Genomic DNA, 20,245 nt, shown 5'->3' with positions numbered 1-20,245 from the left:
GTGAACAAAGCTTTCCATGCTCCCAGAGTCAATCAGGCAAGACGTCTCGTGGCCATTGATGAAGACCGTCATTGTTGCTGTTGCGAGTGTCCGAGGTCGACTTTGGTCCAGTGTCACCGAGGTCAGATGAAGCAGATGCGAGTTCTGATTGGGCAGCGTGTAGTCGGCCGTGCTGGGGGCCTGGGGCCCCATCCAAGATGGCGTCTCCCATGGGTCGCACATGGTGGCCGGGGATGGACAAGATGGCGGCGGGGATAGACAAAATGGCTGCGCCCACTCGTCCAGCGTGGTGTCCGGGGGGGCAAGATGGCCGCGCCCGTGGGTCGCACGTGGCCCTAGGATAGGGAGGTGGCGGCGAGTGCTGGCCGGTCGGGGCCTGAAGGGGGGGTTGCCGCGGCGGTCTGGAGTCGCTGGAGACCGCGGCCACAGCGCGGGCCTGGCAGACCCCCACCAAGTGGCCCTTCTTGCCGCACCCTTTGCAGGTGGCGGTGCGGGCCGCGCAGCGTGGGCGGGGATGATTCACCTGACCGCAGAAGAAACAGCGGGGCCCGGCGGCGTTAGCGTGCCGTCTCGGAGCGCAGGCCTGCGGGGTCAGGGGGAAGGTCAGTGGGGCTGCCGCTGCGGGGTGCCACGCAGCCCAGGGGGCCGCCGCGCGGTCGGGCGCATAGGACTGCGCGTTTTGGGAGGCTACGTCCATGGACCCTGCCAGGGCCCGTGCCTCTCTAAGTTCCAGGGTGTCCTTTTCTAGGAGTCTTCGGCGGATCTCTGAGGAGCTCATACCTGCTATGAAGTCATCCCTGATTAAAAGTTGCGTGTGCTCGCTCCCCGAAACTTGCGGGCAGCCACAGTTTCGACCCAACACCAGTAACGCCCGGTATAAATCCTCCAACGATTCCCCGGGGCTTTGCCGTCTAGTTGCAAGCAGGTGACGTGCGTAGACCTGATTTACAGGGTGGATATAATGTCCTTTTAACAGTACGATCGCGGCATCATAGTCCTCCACCTCCTCGATAAGGGTGTAGATCCCAGGGCTGACCCTTGAGCGCAGGAGATGCATTTTCTGTTCTTCTGAGGGGGTGCCTCCGGCCGTCTCGAGGTAGCCTTTAAAGCACGCCAGCCAGTGTTTAACTATTGCAGCCGAGTTCTCCCCGTGGGGGCTGAGTTGCAGGCACTCCGGTTTGATTCGGAGATCCATCCGTCCAGCTTAAGTCTAGTCGATTAAATTGATGCACGATCAATTACACTCAAGACGAAGTGATTTCATAACTGAAGGCTTTAATCGACTAGAACTTGTTCCCCAGCAGCTTCGCTACAGAAAGTGAAGGCTGCTGGGACGGCACCGGTTCTTATACTCCGCCTGTCAGGGCGGAGGTACGGATCAACAGCCAATGGTAAACTCCTAGGTTTAACCAATGGTCATCAGCTGTGAGACATTGGAGGCATTACCTGGCCGGCAGGAGATTCACTCTCCTCACGGACCAACGGTCGGTTGCTTTCATGTTCGATAATGCACAGTGGGGCAAGATTAAAAACGACAAGATCTTGCGGTGGAGGATAGAACTCTCCACCTTCAACTACGAGATCTTGTACCGTCCGGGGAAGCTAAACGAGCCTCCTGATGCCCTGACCCACGGCACTTGTGCCACTGCACAAGTGGACCGCCTCCGAGCCCTCCACGAGGACCTCTGCCACCCGGGGGTCAATCATTTCTTCCACTTCTTCAAGACCCGCAACCTGCCCTATTCCATCGAGGAGGTCAGGACAGTCACCAGGGACTGCCAAATCTGCGTGGAGTGCAAACCGCACTTCTACCGGCCAGAGAGGGCGCACCTGATAAAGGCTTCCCGTCCCTTTTAACGCCTCAGCATGGATTTCAAAGGCCCCCTCCCCTCCACCGACCGCAACACGTATTTCCTGAACGTGATTGACGAGTACTCCCGGTTCCCATTCGCCATCCCCTGCCCAGACATGACCGCAACCACCATCATCAAGGCCCTCCAGGGTATCTTTACACTGTTCGGTTTCCCCGCGTACATACACAGTGATAGGGGGTCCTCCTTTATGAGCGACGAACTGCGTCAATTCCTGCTCAGCAGGGGCATTGCTTCCAGCAGTACGACCAGTTATAACCCCCGGGGAAACGGACAGGTGGAGAGGGAGAACGGGACGGTCTGGAAGACTGTTCTACTGGCCCTACAGTCCAGGAATCTCCCAGTCTCCCGCTAGCAAGAAGTCCTCCCGGTGCCCCTCCACGCCATCCGGTCGCTGCTCTGTACAACTACCAATCAGACACCTCATGAACGTCTCCTTGTTTTCCCCAGGAAGTCCTGCTCCGGGACCTCGCTCCCAACCTGGCTAGCGACACCTGGACCCATCCTGCTTCTGAAGCACGTGCGGGCGCACAAGCCGGACCCGTTGGTCGAGAGGGTCCACCTGCTGCACGCTAACCCCCAGTGTGCCTACGTGGCGTTCCCTGACGGCCGGCAAGATACAGTCTCCCCTCGGGACCTGGCGCCCGCCGGAACCCCATGCGCACCCGAACCATTAACCCCCCCACCCCCAACCCCCCACAGCACCTCACGGGAGGGTCAGTACTCCCGCCGCTCCTGCCTAGGCCCGCCCATCCACCGACGCCCCCTACAGGCCCCCCCCCCCCCCCCCCCGTGTCAACCGTTTGCCCCAACAGCGCCGCCTAGGGTGACGAAGCTGCCAGGGAGGCCAAAACCACGCTCCTGGAGTCGCAACCACCTGGAACCCCACCAGAATCACCACCGAAGCCCAGACGATCCAGAAGGACGACCAGGCCACCCGATCGACTGATTGCTTCGCTGTGACTTTAACCGTGAACGAACACTTTGTAAATATTCTCGACAGCCCTGTAAGGAGGTATCACGGTACCTCCACAGCTGATCATATCATGTTAAAAGCGACTGTTACCACTGGCCACCATCCCTGCCGGACTCTTTTTTTAACAGGGGGTGAATGTGGTATTATCAGGTATTGCTGTACCCAAGAGGCTGATGACCATTGGTTAAACCTAGGAGTTTACCATTGGCTGTTGATACGTAGCTCCGCCCTGACAGGCGGAGTATAAGAACCGGTGCCCTCCCAGCAGCCTTCACTTTCTGTACCGAAGCTGCTGGGGGAACAAGTTCGAGTCGATTAAAGCCTTCAGTTATGAAATCACTTCGTCTTGAGTGTAATTGATCGTGCATCAAAACTCATCTCCAAGGTGTAACTGAATTTCTTGCTGGATGTACCTGCCCTATGTATTTCTGAGATGCAATGAAAAGGCATTCTACATGTTTTTCTTTTTGACATTGCACTTGTAACAGGGATCCTGATCTGTTGACAGCACATACTGCTGTAAGAATCTTTCCTGCTTATTTCCTTTGTTCCCATTTATTTCATGTTATTTAATTTTTGGTCTGTGGATGCATAATATTTTTGGTTCTTGGGGTGTGGCCGCCAGCTGCTGGCCCAGCATGTATTGCCCCTAAAGGGGCATTTCAGAGTCAACCACATTGCTGTGCCTGTGGAGCCACATGTATGCAGACCCGGTAAGGACAACAGATTTCTAAGTACTATGGCCAAACTGTTCTTCTGCTGATTTACTTTTGTTTCTGTGCTTTATGCCTTATAATGAATTGAAATTAGTGATTTCAGACAGTGGTATATAGTTCATAAACATCTATTTTTACACCTATTGAAGAGATCAGGAGTGTGCAATGGATAACCTGTGCTACTTGCAATAATTCAGCAGTAAAGGGATATATTGTTGGCTCTAAGGTGCACTATACCTAAATTTTAATTCAACAAAATTGCAGGCTTATCAGTGATGGCTGCTTTTATACTGAGCACGAGTAAAATAAAGGGAGGGAGCCAAATTGTAAACCGGAATGTGGCGACTAGGGGTTTTCACAGTAACTTCATTGAAGCCTACTTGTGACAATAAGCGATTATTATATTATTAGTTAGCGCTGTTAGAACTTCACATTTTTTGTTCTTTCTCAGCTGGAAGCACAAGATCCTTTCTACTGCTCCACCATCTTACATTCCCACTGCATTGAAATTTAGACTAACCAGACACACTCAAACTCAGTCTATCCCTAGAACCCAAAATATCTTACCTCATGTAGCCTTTGTTTAAACCACAACTTTGAAACTTAAAAAAAAAGCTTGAAGTCATCTATTTCTTATGTCCCAATGAATCTTGCAGGGCACCTGTGCTTTAGACCTTAGCCCTGCATCTTAGTTCCTCAATTAAAAAACTTATCCAACATTGTCTGGAGTAATGGAGCTATCACCTGTGATCGAAGTTTTGTAACCCTGGACCTGACTTTGATCCTTTCAACTGCGATTAGTTGACTTACTTTCTGGTGTTACCACCAGGTCAAATAGAAAACTGTAACTTGAATGATGCATAAAAGATGTAGGATTAGTCAGACATACAGATTTGATGACTGTTCATCACATGCACTTCTTAAAAAGATCACGTTTCACTTCCGGTTGCGGCGATGCGGAGCTAACCCGCACGATTCGGCAGCTCCCGCGATTACGGACTTTTGGGCTCTCCAGAAGAGCCCCAACGGGAATTTTTCGAAGACGTCCCGTGTGGGAAGGTGAGAGCAAGGTCCCCCTTCACTGTTTATGGAACGGACAAGAAGTGAAACGGCTAAAAAAGCGGTGTTGGAGCAGCGAGGGAAGAAAAACAAGGTGGCGGCGGCCGGAGATAAAGTGGAAGGTGGGCCGGAGCTGCAAGAGTTTATCAAGCGCTGTTTTGAGGAGCTGCGGAAAGAGATGCTGGCACCTATGCTGTCGGCGATTGAAGGATTAGGGAAGACCCAGAAGGGCCACGAGGTAAAGATCCAGGAGGTGCAGAAAAAAGTCAATGAGAACGAGGATGAGATCTTGGGCCTGGCGGTGAGGTTGGAGAGGCACGAGGCGCTGCACAAAAGGTGGGCAGAAAGATTTGAAGACCTGGAGAACAGGTCGAGGAAAAATAAACTTCGGATCCTGGGTCTCCCTGAAGGAGTGGAGGGGGCCGATGCCGGGGCATATGTGAGCACGATGCTCCATTCGCTGATGGGTGCGGAGGCCCCTCCGATGCCTCTGGAGCTGGATGGGGCACATTGGGTGCTGGCGTGGAGGCCCAAGGCTAACCAGCCACCAAGGGCGATTGTAGTGAGGTTTCAGCGATTCACGGACAGAGAGAGGGTCTTGAAATGGGCCAAGAAAGAGCGGAGCAGCAGCTGGGAGAATGCGGAGATCCGAATCTACCCGGACTGGAGCACGGAGGTGGCAAAGAAGAGAGAAGGGTTTCAACCAGGCCATGGCAGTGCTGCATCGAAGGGAGTGAGATTCGGAATGCTGCAGCCAGCGCGATTGTGGGTCAAATTCAAGGATCAACATCACTATTTTGAAACGACTCAAACTGAGTGTTTGTGAGGGTGGGGGGATGTTCGATGTTTGTTGTATACAGGGTTTTAATCACGCGCAGGAAATGTTCCACGGGTTAGGTGATGGATGGGGATGGGGAAAGGGATCGGGTGAGAAGACTGTGCGAGAAGGTGGGTGCCGGTGTTGGAGGGAGGGGAGGCTCGGGGATGGGGGAAATGAGATAAAGCCGCGACAGGAGCTGCGCCAGAGGGGGCGGGGCAGGCTTAGGAAAGCGCGGGCTTTTTCCCGCGCTAGGGAAGGGCGGGGGGGGGGGGGGAATGGAGGAGCGCACACTGATTGTTGGGGAGGGGAGATTCCCACACGGGGGGTCAATGGGACGGCGGGGAAAGCCGGGGTCAGCACGAGTCAGCTGACTTACGGGAGTGTTATGGGGGGAGCAAAAGAGCTAGACACGGGTCTAGCGGGGGGGGGGGGGGGGGGGGGGGGGGGGGGGGAGAGATAGGGTTGCTGCTGCACTGGCCGAGGGGGAATTGGACACAGAAGAGGTGGTCGGGATGGGGGTCCCCCGTCTGGGGGACTGGAGGGTGAGGGCGGCGCGGGCACGGGACTGGCCGAGAAAAGGTGATGGCTAGTCGGCGGGGGGGGTGGGAGGCCCCCCAATCCGGCTGATAACGTGGAATGCGAGGGGCCTGAATGGGCCGGTAAAGAGGTCCCGAGTGTTTGCGCACTTAAAGGGACTGAAGGCAGACCATGCTCCAGGAGACACATTTGAAGGTGGCAGAACAGGTCAGGTTAAGAAAGGGATGGGTACCGAGAGTAAGGAGGGGGTTCCTTCAGCGTAGTAGGGACAGAGGAGGACTGGCACTACCGAACTTGGGTGATTACTATTGGGCCATACGTAGATGGATGATGGAGGGTGAGGGAGCGGCGTGGAAAAGACTGGAGAGAAAGTCCTGTAAAGGGACGAGTTTAGAGGCGCTGGTGACGGCGCCGCTACCGTTCTCACCTAAAAAGTTTACCACGAACCCAGTGGTGGCGGCAACACTGAATATCTGGGGACAGTGGAGGCGACAGAGAGGGGTGCGGGGAGCCCTGGTGGGGTCCCCTATCAGGAACAACCATAGGTTCGCCCCAGGAAGAATGGATGGAGGATTTCAGAGCTGGTACCAGTTGGGAATTAGGAAGGTGGGAGATTTATTTATAGATGGGACTTTTGCGAGCTTGGGAGCATTGGAGGAAAAGTATAAGTTGCCCCGGGGAAATTTCTTGTGATATATGCAGGTGAGGGCGTTTACTAGACAACAGGTGAGGGAATTTCCGTTGCTCCCGACACAGGGGATACAGGACAGGGTGCTTTCAGGGGTGTGGGTCGGAGAGGGCAAGGTGTCAGAGATTTATAGAGAGATGAGGGAAGAGGGGGAGGAGTCGGTGGGCGAACTAAAAGGAAAGTGGGAAGAAGAATTAGGGGAGGAGATAGAGGAGGGTATGTGGGCTGATGCCCTAAGCAGGGTAAATTCCTCTTCCTCATGCGCCAGGCTTAACCTGATTCAATTTAAGGTGCTACATAGAGCACACATAACGGGGGCAAGATTGAGCAGGTTCTTTGGAGTGGAGGACAAATGTGGGAGGTGTGGCGGGAGCCCGGCAAACCACGCACATATGTTTTGGGTGTGCCCGGCACTGGAAGGGTATTGGAAGGGAGTGACGGGAATGATTTCGCAGGTGGTGAAGGCCCGGGTCAAACCAGGCTGGGGGTTAGCTCTATTTGGAGTTGCGGAAGAGCCGGGAGTGCAGGAGGCGAAAGAGGCCGACGTTGTGGCCTTTGCGTCCCTAGTAGCCCGGCGCAGGATCCTACTCATGTGGAAGGAGGCGAAACCCCCCGGACTGGAGGCCTGGGTAAATGATATGGCGGGGTTCATTAAACTGGAGCAGATAAAGTTTGCCCTGAGAGGATCGGCTCAAGGGTTCACCAGGCGGTGGCAGCCATTTCTCGACTACCTAGGGGAACGTTAGAGGGAAGACAGATGACCAGCAGCAGCAACCCAGGGGGAGGGGGGGGGGGATTTAGTTTAGTTTAGGTCAATAGACAATGGGGTTTTGTTACCTGTGTATTGTTAAAAATTTCTGTTTTGTTATTGTTTCGTTCGCTTTGTAAGAGGGAAAAGTTGTTGTTTGGAAAAAAATTTCAATAAAATATATTTTTTTAAAAAAAGAAAGGGATGGGTAGGACAGGTATTCCACTCAGGGCAGGATGTGAAGAACAGAGGGGTGGCAATAATGGTGGGGAAGCGGGTGTCGTTTGAGGCCAAGAATATTGTAGTGGACAATGGAGGTCGATACATGATGGTGAGCGGTAAGTTGCAGGGGACGTGGGTGGTATTAGTAAATGTATACGCCCCGAACTGGGATGATGCTGGATTCATGAAGCGTATATTGGGGCGCATTCCGGACCTGGAGGTAGGAAGCTTGATAATGGGTGGGGATTTCAACACGGTGTTGGACCCAGCACTGGATCGCTCCAGATCTAGGACCGGAAAGAGGCCGGCTGCGGCCAAGGTGCTTAGGGGATTTATGGACCAGATGGGGGGAGTGGATCCGTGGAGGTTTGCCAGGCTGCAGGCCAGGGAATTTTCTTTTTTCTCCCACGTGCACAAAGCCTACTCCCGGATAGATTTTTTTGTTCTGGGCAGGGCGCTGATCCCGAAAGTGGAGGGAACGGAGTATTCGGCCATAGCCATTTCAGATCACGTCCCGCACTGGGTGGAACTGGAGTTGGGAGAGGAGAGGGACCAACACCCGTTGTGGCGGTTGGATGTGGGACTGCTGGCAGGTGAGGCGGTGTGCGGGAGGGTGAGGGGGTGTATCGAAAGGTACTTGGGAGGCCAACGACAACGGGGAGGTGCAGGTGGGGGTGGTATGGGAGGCCCTGAAGGCGGTGGTCAGGGGAGAGTTAATCTCCATCTGGGCTCATAGGGAGAAGATAGAGGGCAGGGAAAGGGAGAGGTTAGTGGGGGAGATTTTAAGAGTGGACAGGAGATACGCAGAGGCCCCTGAAGAGGGACTACTTAGGGAAAGGCGAAATCTCCAGACGGAGTTAGACCTGTTGACCACAGGGAATGCAGAGGCACAGTGGAGGAAAGCGCAGGGGGTGGCGTATGAGTATGGGGAGAAGGCGAGCCGGATGCTGGCACACCGGCTCCGTAAGAGGATGGCAGCGAGGGAGATAGGTGGAGTCAAGGATGGAAGGGGAGCTATGGTGCGGAGTGCGATGAAAGTAAATGAGGCATTCAAGGCCTTCTATGAGGAGCTGTACAGATCTCAGCCCCCAGCGGGGGAAGAGGGGATGCGACGATTCTTGGACCAACTGAAGTTCCCGAGGGTGGAGGAGCAGGAGGTGGCTGGTTTGGGGGCACCAATTCGGTTGGAGGAGCTGATCAAAGGTCTGGGGAGTATGCAGGCAGGGAAGGCCCCGGGACCAGAAGGGTTCCCGGTTGAGTTCTATAGGAAATACGTAGACCTGTTAGCCCCGTTGCTAGTGAGGACTTTTAATGAGGCAAGGGAGGGAGGGACCCTGCCCCCGACAATGTCTGAGGCGACGATCTCTTTGATCCTGAAGCGGAACAAGGACCCACTGCAATGTGGGTCGTACAGGCCGATCTCGCTCCTCAACATGGATGCTACGTTGCTGGCAAAAGTGCTGGCTATGAGGATCGAGGGCTGTGCCCGGGGGTGATCCACGAGGACCAGACGGGATTTGTAAAGGGCAGGCAGCTAAACACCAATGTGCGGCGGCTCCTAAACGTGATAATGATGCCATCGGTGGAGGGAGAGGCGGAGATAGTGGCGGCTATGGATGCGGAGAAGTCCTTTTACCGAGTAGAGTGGGAGTACCTCTGGGAAGTGCTCCGGAGGTTTGGGTTCGGGGGAGGGTTTATTAGCTAGGTTAAGGTCCTACATAGAGCCCCGGTGGTGAGTGTGGTTACGAATCAGCGGAGGTCGGAGTATTTTCGGCTGTATCGTGGGACGAGGCAGGGGTGCCCCCTGTCCCCCCTGTTGTTTGCATTAGCAATTGAACCCTTGGCCATGTCATTAAGGGAGTCTAGGAAATGGAGGGGGGTGGTCCGAGGGGGAGAGGAACATCGAGTGTCACTTTATGCAGACGACCTGTTGTTGTATGTGGCGGATCCAGTGGAGGGGATGGTGGAGGTCATGCAGACTTTAAGGGAGATTGGGGATTTTTCGGGCTATAAGCTTAATGTAGGGAAGAGTGAGTTTTTTGTAGCACAGTCAGGAGACCAGGAAAGGGGGATAGACGATCTACCGTTGAGGAGGGGGGAAAGGAGCTTTCGGTACTTGGGGATCCAAATAGCTAGGAGTTGGGGGGCCCTACATAAACTTAACCTGACGAGGCTGGTGGAGCAGATGGAGGAGGACTTCAAACGATGGGACATGTTGCCGCTCTCGCTAGCGGGTAGAGTGCAGTCGGTCAAAATGGTGGTCCTTTCGAGGTTTCTTTTTGTGTTCCAGTGCCTTCCAATCGTGATCACCAAGGCCTTTTTTAAGAGGGTAGGCAGGAGTATTATGGGGTTTGCGTGGGCGAATAAGACCCCGAGGGTAAGGAGGGGGTTTCTGGAGCGCAGTAGGGACAGAAGAGGGTTGGCGTTGCCGAATCTGGGTGGCTACTACTGGGCAGCCAATGTGGCGATGATCCGTAAGTGGGTGATGGAGGGAGAAGGGGCGGCATGGAAGAGGTTGGAGATGGCATCCTGCAAAGAAACGAGCCTGGGGGCGCTGGTGACGGCACCGCTGCCGCACTCGCCGACAAGGTACACCAGGAGTCCGGTGGTGGCGGCAACGCTAAAGATCTGGGGGCAGTGGAGACGGCACAGGGGTGCAATGGGAGCCTCGGTGTGGTCCCCGATCAGGGGTAACCATCGGTTTGTCCCAGGGAGGATGGACGGGGGGTTTCCGAGCTGGCATCGGGCAGGGATTAGAAGAATGGGGGACCTGTTCATTGATGGGACGTTTGCGAGCCTAGGGGCACTGGAGGAGAAGTACATGCAGGTGAGGGCCTTTGTGAGGCGACAGGTGAGGGAATTCCCGTTGCTCCCGGCACAGGAGATTCAAGACAGGGTGATCTCGGGTGTATGGGTCGGGGAGGGCAAGGGGTTGGGGAGGGCAAGGTGTCGGCGATATATCAGGAGATGAAAGAAGAGGGGGAGGCTTTGGTAGCGGAGCTGAAAGGTAAATGGGCAGAGGAGCTGGGGGAGGAGATTGAGGAGGGGCTGTGGGCTGATGCCCTAAGTAGGGTTAATTCCTCTTCCTCGTGTGCCAGGCTTAGCCTGATACAGTTTAAGGTTGTTCACAGAGCGCATATGACGGGGGCGAAGCTGAGTAGGTTCTTTGGGGTGGAGGACAGATGTGGGAGGTGCTCAGGAAGTCCGGCGAACCATGTCCATATGTTTTGGTCATGCCCGGCACTGGAGGGGTTCTGGAGGGGAGTTGCGGGAACAGTATCTAAGGTGGTGAAAGTCCGGGTCAAGCCAAGCTGGGGCTAGCACTATTTGGAGTAGTGGACGAGCCGGGAGTGCAGGAGGCGAAAGAGGCCGGCATTCTGGCCTTTGCGTCCCTAGTAGCCCAGCGAAGGATCTTGCTAATGTGGAAGGAGGCGAAGCCCCCCAGCGTGGAGGCCTGGATAAATGATATGGCAGGGTTTATCAAGCTGGAGAGGATAAAGTTTGTCTTGAGAGGGTCTGCGTAGGGGTTCTACAGGCGGTGGCAACCGTTCCTAGACTATCTCGCGGAGCGTTAGATGAAGGTCGGTCAGCAGCAACCCGGGGGGGGGCGGTGTCTTGCGTGGGGTGGGTGGGGGGAGGGGAGGGAGGGAGGGGAAAGGGGGGTTTATTTGGGGGGTATTTGAGCAAGAAAATACATGAAGGATCTGGAAAACTGACATGTACGGGAGGAATCCAATGTACAAAGCTATGTATATCGATTTACCATGTTCATGTCTTGCTATGTGCGCTTTCTTTCTTTTTGTTACGGGGGGGGGGGGGGCGGTTTGTTTGTAAGGGTGAATAATTGTGTTAAAATTCTTAATAAATATATATATATTTTTAAAAAGATCACTTTTCAAGTCAGAGTTTTAAAACCAAAATGTAAAAAAAAAAATCAGTCAATTAAAGCATTCTTGTCGAACATTACTGTGTTTTCAGTCAGTATTTCATTCTGCATAATGCCCTTACAGTAAGATAAAGTTGAACATACCATTGCTCTGAGGGTTATGGTGTCCAGCTGCACAATCACTGTCGGATTTACATCTAGTCCTTTTACTTGGCATCTGTAAAAAGTAAACATTAGCTTTAGGCAAACTTTTTAAACAGCAAACAAATTAAATTAAACACAATTCTCATACAATTTCACATCACATGTTATGTTGATCTGTCAAAATACCCTTGTGACAGGACACTCACTTATTTTGTTTAAATCCTGCTGCAGGAGAAAAAAAAGAGAGACTGGTCGCGGTGAGCTGCACGAGGAGGAGTGGGGATCGTTCAGAAACGGCCTGAAAGTCGGAGCACGGAGAGGATAACACAAGAAGAAAATAAGAATTTTTAAATTCAACCTTCCTTGTTCCTCTCCTGCAAAATTTTAAAAAAAGAAAAACTTTTTTAAAGGGAAAAAAAAACTTTCAGAAAAATTGTTTTTAAACTCTTAAAACCCTTTAAACCCTTGGGGTTTTTTTTTCTTTGGGGAGAACACAAAAAAATTTTTTTTTTTTCGCACCAAAACCCAGGGAAAAAAAGAGAAAGGCACAGACAGAAATATGCCTGCAAATAATAAATTGGGGGGACGGCGAGATGTAAGAAGGAACAGCAGCGAAGGCGAAGGAAAAAAGCAGGAGCTACGGCTGCGCAGGCAGACGACCCCACGGGGCGAGGCGGAGGTTCAGGCGAATCAGGAAGCGGAAAAGCTGGTGAGCCGAGCAACGGAGCAGGAACAGGACGTGGCGACCATCCCCCCCCCCCCCCCCCCGCACAGGGGAAGGAATGGAGAAGCGTGCTGAAAACAGAAATAAGCGCCATAAAGGAGGAGATAAAAACAGAGATAAACGCCATGAGGGAGACACTCAGGACAAAGCTCCACACAATGATGAAGGAGATGCTGGCGGAGACAATAGAAAAAATGCAGCGAACCATCAACGGCCTGGAAAGGAAGGTGCAGGTGCAGGAGAAAACTATTCAGGGTTTGGAGAGGGCCGCCTCGGACCAGAGCGACAGGATGGTAACTCAGGAAACCGAGGTGAAAAGGCTGGTAACGACCCAGGGGAGCCTCAGAGGGAAAGTGGAGGACCAGGAAAATAGGTCCAGACGGCAGAATGTTAAAATAGTGAGTCTGCCAGAGGGGATGGAGGGCAGAGACCCAACAGGCTACATCACCCAAATGCTGGGCAAGCTAGTGGGAAGGGAGAAGTCCAAACCCCCCAGAAATCGACAGGGCGCACAGATCACTCCGACCCAGGCCAAAAGCCGGGGAGCAGCCCAGAGCGATTATCGTGAAGCTGCACAGGTTCCAAGACAGGGAAAAAATCCTAAAGTGAGCCTGGCAGACGAAAGCGAGCACGTGGGAAGGGAAGACCATAAGGGTGTACCAGGACATTGGGGCGGACCTGGCCAAAAGAAGGGCTGAATTCAACGGGGCCAAATCAGCACTCTACAAACACAAGGTGAAATTTGGGATGCCATTCCCGGCCAAACTCTGGGTAACATTTGAGGGGAAGGAGCTGTTTTTTAACACCCCCGCGGCAGCGGAGGAGTTTGTTAGAGCGAACAAACTGGGGGAGGGACAGCCACAACCGCCATCATGAAAGTGACGGGGATGGAAAAGAAAGGAAAAATCGGAACAAAGAGCGGCGGGCAGACCGCAAACAGAGACAATACGATCACGGACTGTACACATGTGTTTGGTGCACTGTGCGGGACTGTGCTAACTCGTTCCCGAGCTCGTTCCACCTCTCAATGCAATGGGGGGGAACGAAGCAAGGTGAATGAGGGTGAAAAAGGCGGACAGGAGGGCGAGACAAGGGCTAGCAAAAGGAAGGTAAAATAGGACCAGAGCAGGGCAAGTGCTGGGAGGGGGGCCACGGTGCTAGCGAGGAGGGTTAACACAGGAGGGCAGGAAGAAAGGAGGGCTGCGGCACGCTTCTCAGGGGAGAGGGCGCCTGGCACAAAGGGAAGGGGGGGTGGGGAAGAACACAAGGGCGGGGACAGAGGAACAGGGACTAAGTGGGGGGGGGGGAAGAGGAGTCGGGGGGAGAGCGCAGAACAAAAGAGAAGCAAAGGGAAGGGTGAGGTAGATAAGCAGCACGAACACAGGCCTCGGCAGGCATGGAGCAGGGCGAGGAACCAAGATGGTGCCACAAACAGCCACTCGGGAGGGCTTCAGGACGAAGGGAGACCCTGGAGTGCAGGGGCGCAGCCACGAGGCGTACACACAGCTGGCGGCCATGGTGGGTGCCCCCTGGACAAAAGGAAACCCCGGAGCCCTGGGGCCCGACCTCATGGTGAGAGCGGCAACCGCGGCCATTTTGTACGGCTCCCTAACGAAGGGAAACCCCGGAGGGCAGGGGCGCGTCCACCAGGTAAGTATGGGTGACCTCGCAGGACCGGGGGGTCAAAACCCCCCCACCAGGATTGTTACCTGGAACGTAAGGGGATTCAACGGCCTGGTGAAAAGATCCAGAGTCTTCACCCACCTAAGAAGCCTAAAAGCAGACATAATCTACCTACAAGAGACGCACCGGAGGGAGAAGGACCGATGGCTGGTAAGAAAGGGCTGGGTGGGACAGACATACCACTCATGCTATGGGACGAGGGCTAGGGGGGTAGCAATATTAATTAGTAAGAGGACGAGGTTTACGGAAACCAAGACAGTTACAGACCCAGGGGGACGGTACGTCATGGTCAGCGGTGTCCTGGAAGGGGCACCGGTCATACTGGTAAATGTGTACGCTCCCAACTGGGACGACACAGAATTCATAAAGAAGACCATGGCAGAAATCCCCGACCTTGACACACACCAACTGATCATGGGGGGGGGGGGGGTGACTTCAACTGTGTACAGGACTCACTGACCGACCGATCAAACCCCAGAGCAGGGAAAAAGACTGGCATGGCTAGGGAACTAGGAGCATCCATGGAGCGGATGGGGGCGGTGGACCCATGGAGGTTCCTGCACCCGGGAGAGAAGGAATTTTCATACTTCTCACAAGTACACAAGGTATACACCCGTATCGACTTCTTTGCAGTGGGGAAATCGGTGTTTCCAGGGATCACGGGAACAGAGTACTCCGCGATCGTTATCTCTGACCATGCTCCACACTATATGGATGTGAGGTTGGAGACAGGCCATGCCCAGCGCCCCACATGGAGGCTGGACACGGACCCCCTGGCCGACAAGGCCTTCTGTCAGAAAACATCATGGGCCCTAGGCGACTACGTGAGTAACAACCAAAACGGGGAGGTCTCACCCTCCACATTCTGGGAGGCACTGAAGGCCATGATTAGAGGAGAGATCTTAGCCTACAAGGCAAGCAGAGATAGGGAAGAGAGGGTGGCCAGGCAACAACTGGTGGACTCCATCCTGGAAGTCGACAGAAAATACTCCTAGGCCCTGTAGCCACCTGGGTTGGCCACTTCCCGACTTAAAATGGAGATCCGCTAAGAATGCAGGGAAATTCAGCCAACGCAGGAAAAGCAGCAGGTGCAAAGTTTCCTGTATATCAGCACTTGCAGGAACCCAGACAGCACTGAAACTAACAAACATCTACATATTAATGAGTGATCCCTGGGAACAATTGGAAACAGTTAAGGTAAACAAGGCCAAGCCAGACTCCTCGGCGCCAGCAGGAGCCAAGACAAAGGAAGGCCAACGGACACTTAGGAACTGCCCAGCGATCAGGGAACAGCTCCAGTATTGGAGAAATCGATCCAAGTGATCAGAACTTAGTCCAATCACTTGGAACCAGATACGGGGTCCGCCCCGAATGGTGCGAAGCCCCTGGGGACTATAAAATAGAGTCCCCAAGTTCAATTTGTCCTTCTTGGCAGGGCCTCTCAGCAGCTCGAAACAACCCTTGACCGTGACCTGCCTAGTAGCTGCACCAACCAAGTAAGTCTCCAGTCAACGCACGCTACGAGATAGGCGCTCCTAGCTACCAGTCTATACCAGCTTTGAAGCCTGCAGACTCAGAATCGAACGAAAGGCCATTTGTTCCCCTGACCTGGTCGGCCAGTTACAAGCTAAGTATAGGCCTTTTAGTGTTAGAGATAGTCTAGTAAGTAGAGTTTTATACATGAGTAGTGATTGACTGTGTATAATAAACGTGTTTTGATTTGAAACATACTAACTGGTGTATTGAGTTATTGATCAGCACTTGAACTTGAACCTTGTGGTGGTGTCGTAAAGATACCTGGCGACTCTAGAGCAAAGGTTATAGAAACAGAGCAAATTAAGTAAAGACACAATGAGCAACATTTAAGAGCCAACCAAAAGTTAGCAACAGCCCGACTGTAGAGCTGCTGGCAGAGAGAAAAAAGCTGCAAATGGGCTTTAACCTGCTATCCACTAGGAAAGCAGTGTACCAACTCCGTCAGACACGGGGACCTTCTACGAACATGGAGACAAGGCTGGACGCTTATTGGCTCACCAGCTGAGAAAGCAGGCAGCCACAAGGGAAATAGCGCAGGTAAATGATAGCAGAGGCAGACTGGTAACAGAACCAAAGGAGGTCAATCAGGCATTTGAGACCTTCTACCGGGGACTGTACACCTCCGAGCCCCCCAACGGGGACGCGGGAATGAAACAGTTCCTAGACGGACTGGAACTACCAGTTGTGGGGCAAGACAAACAGGCAGAGCTGGAAGCACCAATGGACCTGGGAGAAATCATGGGGAGCATCAGCTCCATGCAAGCGGGAAGGCACCGGGACCCGATGGGTTCCCGGCGGACTTCTACACAAAACTTGCACCAGTCCTGGCCTCACACCTAAGGGACATGTTCGCTGACTCACTGGCAAGGGGCATCCTGCCCCAACGCTAGCGCAGGCCACAATTTCACTGATACCCAAAAAAGATATAAAGACCTGACGGAATGCGGATCATACAGACCCATTTCACTGCTGAACGTGGATGCGAAAATACTCACAAAGGTCCCGGCCAAAAGGCTGGAGGGCTGTGTGCCAGAGGTGGTCGCAGAGGACCAAATGGGCTTTGTCAAGGGTAGGCAGCTCACAGCGAACATCAGGCGGCTGCTGAATGTGATAATGATCTACCCGGGGAGAGAACACCAGAGGTGATCGTCTCCCTCGACGCAGAAAAGGCCTTCGACTGAGTCGAATGGAAATACCTCCTCGAGGTACTGGAACGGTTTGGGCTAGGAGCGGGGTTCACCGCCTGGGTGAGGCTCCTGTACAACCCTCCCAAAGCGAGCGCCCAAACTAACACCACCAGCTCTAAATACTTCCAGCTGCAGAGAGGAACAAGACAGGGCTGCCCCCTGTCCCCACTCTTGTTCGCGTTAGCCATTGAACCCCTGGCGATAGCCCTGCGGGACGCGAAAAGCTGGAAGGTAATCCGGAGAGGAGACAGAGAGCAGAGTCTCACTCTATGCAGATGACCTGCTCCTCTATGTCTCGAAGCCACAGGAGGGACTGAAGGCAATACTGTAAATGCTGAAAGAGTTTGGAACCTTCTTGGGCTACAAACTTAACCTGGGCAAAAGCGAGGCATTCCCAGTGAACCCAAATGGGGGAGGGAGCGAGCTGGAGGGGCTCCCATTCAAAACAACCCAGAACAGGTTCCGCTACCTGGGGATCCAGATAACCAGAGACTGGACACAGATCCACAAGTGGAACCTGACCAGCCTGGTGGAGGAAGTAAGAAGAGACCTTCAAAGGTGGGGCTCACTCCCACTCTCCCTGGCGGGGAGAGTGCAGGCGATCAAGATGAACATACTGCCAAGGTTCTTCTTCCTGTTTAGATCCATTCCGATCTTCATCCCCAAGGCCTTTGTGTGGGGTGGTAAGAACTCGAGAATCCCAAAACAGACACTGCAAAGAAGGAAAATCAAAGGGGGCTTGGCCTTACCAAACCTACAATACTACCACTGGGCAGCAACGGCAGAAAGAGTGAGGGGATGGGTACAAGAACCCGACACAGATTGGGTACAAATGGAGGAGGCATCCTGTAAAGGAACGACCCTCCGGGCCCTGGCTACAGCAGCACTCCCATCCCCCTCAACAAGATACAAAACAAGCCCAGTGGTAGCAGCCACGCTGAGAACGTGGACCCAGCTCAGCCAACACTTCGGGATAACTAAAATGTCCCCCATGGCCCCCATCTGCGGCAATCACAGATTCCCCCCAGCAATGCTAGATACCACCTTCAAAGGATGGAGGCGGGACGGGGGCACATTGACGGTCGGGGATTTTCTACGTCGGGCACAGACTGGCGACACTAGACGAACTGACAAGGAAGTGGAGGCTAGCAAAAGGACAGGAAATGAGACACCTCCAAATAAAACACTTCCTCCGCAAAGAGATAGTGGGGTACCCTGAGGCCCCAGAAACCACAAGAGATGATTCCACTCTGTCTGGAAAAGAAAAGAAGCCAGGGGAGCGGGAGATGTGGATGAGGGGGGCAGGGGGGTGGGGGGGGGGGGGGTGGGGAGGAACCATAGGCCGATCCAGAGGGCAATGAAAGGCACGTAGGGTCAGTTGGACAAAGGACAAACTAAACCTCTGTATAATAAAGGAAATTAGCGCAGGCGAGAAAAATGTGATGTGCATATATACAACTGTTTATAAATATGAGAAATGCCAATAAAAAGACTTTAGAAAAAAAAAATCCTGCTGCAGAACGCGTTTCAAATTTGCCTGAGATATTCTGCTAATATTTGTACATCTAAATACGTGTTGAGATCTTTAGTGTCCTTCAGTTAAGTGTGCCATACCACATTTCCACAAAGCTGACCAGGCAGAAACTCCATGCATTATTGGCTATTTGTTGCCATTACAATGAGGATGATATATTAATTTTTTTATGTTTTGTTACTTCGACCTGCTAAGGCTTCCAGAAATTGGTTTTGAAACAAGTCCCCAATATTTATTTGCAGAATAATAATTCTCCAAACTGGATTCTTCAGCCACGCCTGCAGCAAGATCGCCACGGACGGGATGCAGAACAAGTAAAGGTCCTTTGACCTTTCTGGTCCCCAGGTGGGCAAGGTCGAAGAAACCTGCCCCTAACCTCACAATCTGGACTCCCATTTTTGTTACATTTGTGCAATTAGACACAATTCCAGAATTCCATTACTTAAAGCCAGCAATATATGTTTTGAAACATACATTTTTTACTTTGGATTATTTTTCATTACATAAAATCTGTTTTACCAAGTCATGTTTTATACTTCTAATTAGCCTCTCTAATTATAGTGCCATTTTAATTCAGGTTATTAAAAATCTGGTTGAATTACATACCTCTCCTTATTACATTCTGGGCATGATTCTCAGGCTTGTTGCACTCTCGCTCGAGCGAAACGAGGCCGGTGAATAGGCCAAAAACAAGAACTGTGCCAGGCGCCGAACAGTTTACAATGCAACCAGCCCACTTCTGTGGGCGAAATCGGGATGGCGAGATACCAATTATCACCACTTAAGCCCGATTTCCATACAATTAACGGGAGCAACCCCATATACAGAGGCCTCCTGTGATTCTTCGGCCTCCGCAGCAAGTGCTCACGCTGGTGCCGATTAGTACTACTCCTTTCTAAAAAGCTTCTGCAGGGAGTCGAGGAGGTGAGTAGCCATCTTTGCTCACAGGCAAAGAGCCCGGAGGCGCTGGGCAGGGGGTGGGGGACGATCAGGTGGGGGAGGGGCACCATCCGCAAGGGTGGGCAGCCATGCAAATGGGGGAGGGAGAGGGGTGAGGTGCTGGGGGGGCCCTGGCTGCCCCTCAATCATTTGGCTTTGCCAGCCCTGGTGGCTCCCCGATTTCTGTACCATCGTCTCAACGCCATCGGCGATGCTCCTCAGTGACTTGGACATGCTCTGCAGTGCCTCGGCAATGCCCACCTACGACTGCAGCAAGCTCCGCAGCGCCTCGGCCATTCCCATCTGAGAGTAGGACATGTCCCACAGCACCTCATCAAGGTCAGCCTGGTACTGGGTGACATTCCCCCAGCGAGGCAGACATTCTGTCGAGGCCCTTAGCCATGGCCGTCACCGACTGCGCCAAGCCTTTGACACCGTCACTCATGCTGCCGACGTAGTACACCAGGCTCTCCACTGCAGTCATCACCCTAGCAGCGTTGGCCTCAGTGCCAGGCATTGCCGGCAACATCTCCTGTGCCCGTAGCTTCTGGGACTTCTCTAATTAGCTATGGACTTGCTGGAGTGTGTAGCCAGTTAAAATGGCTAACTCCCGATTTAGAATGGCGAAGGGAAAAGGCTGATGGGAAAATCAGCCAACAGGACTAAAACAAGCAGCTGCAGGTAAACTGTGTATTCACCTCTGGGAAGGCCAGACAGGATCGATACCTGCAGCCATCAGCACAACAAAACACCAGCCATCTGAATACTAATGAGCAATCCCCGGGAACAATGTGCAACATTTTAGACACAAAGCCAACCCAGACTTTTCGGCGCCAGCAGGAGCCTACACAAAGGGAGGTGAACGATCACCCCAAAACCGCCCATCGATGAAGGAATCGCTCCAGCATTGGAGAATACCGAACCAAGTGATTGGGACGAAGTCCAATCACTTGGAACCAGGTACAGGGTCCGCCC

At 53.1% G+C, this 20,245-nt stretch overlaps 1 protein-coding gene across 2 annotated transcripts in view; it reads right to left on the bottom strand.

The window, feature by feature from the left end:
• Positions 1-20,245, bottom strand: part of LOC140407945 (P2X purinoceptor 4-like) — a 137,795-nt gene that overhangs the window by 46,375 nt on the left and 71,175 nt on the right. For both annotated transcript variants that reach the window (XM_072495129.1, XM_072495128.1), the window contains exon 4: positions 11,668-11,740. In XM_072495129.1, the coding sequence (XP_072351230.1) occupies positions 11,668-11,740 (73 nt within the window). The remainder of the gene's footprint in view (positions 1-11,667; positions 11,741-20,245) is intronic.

Source organism: Scyliorhinus torazame, chromosome 1, assembly GCF_047496885.1.
Source record: "Scyliorhinus torazame isolate Kashiwa2021f chromosome 1, sScyTor2.1, whole genome shotgun sequence".
NCBI lineage: Eukaryota > Metazoa > Chordata > Chondrichthyes > Carcharhiniformes > Scyliorhinidae > Scyliorhinus > Scyliorhinus torazame.
This window is presented reverse-complemented; position numbering and strand designations above follow the sequence as displayed.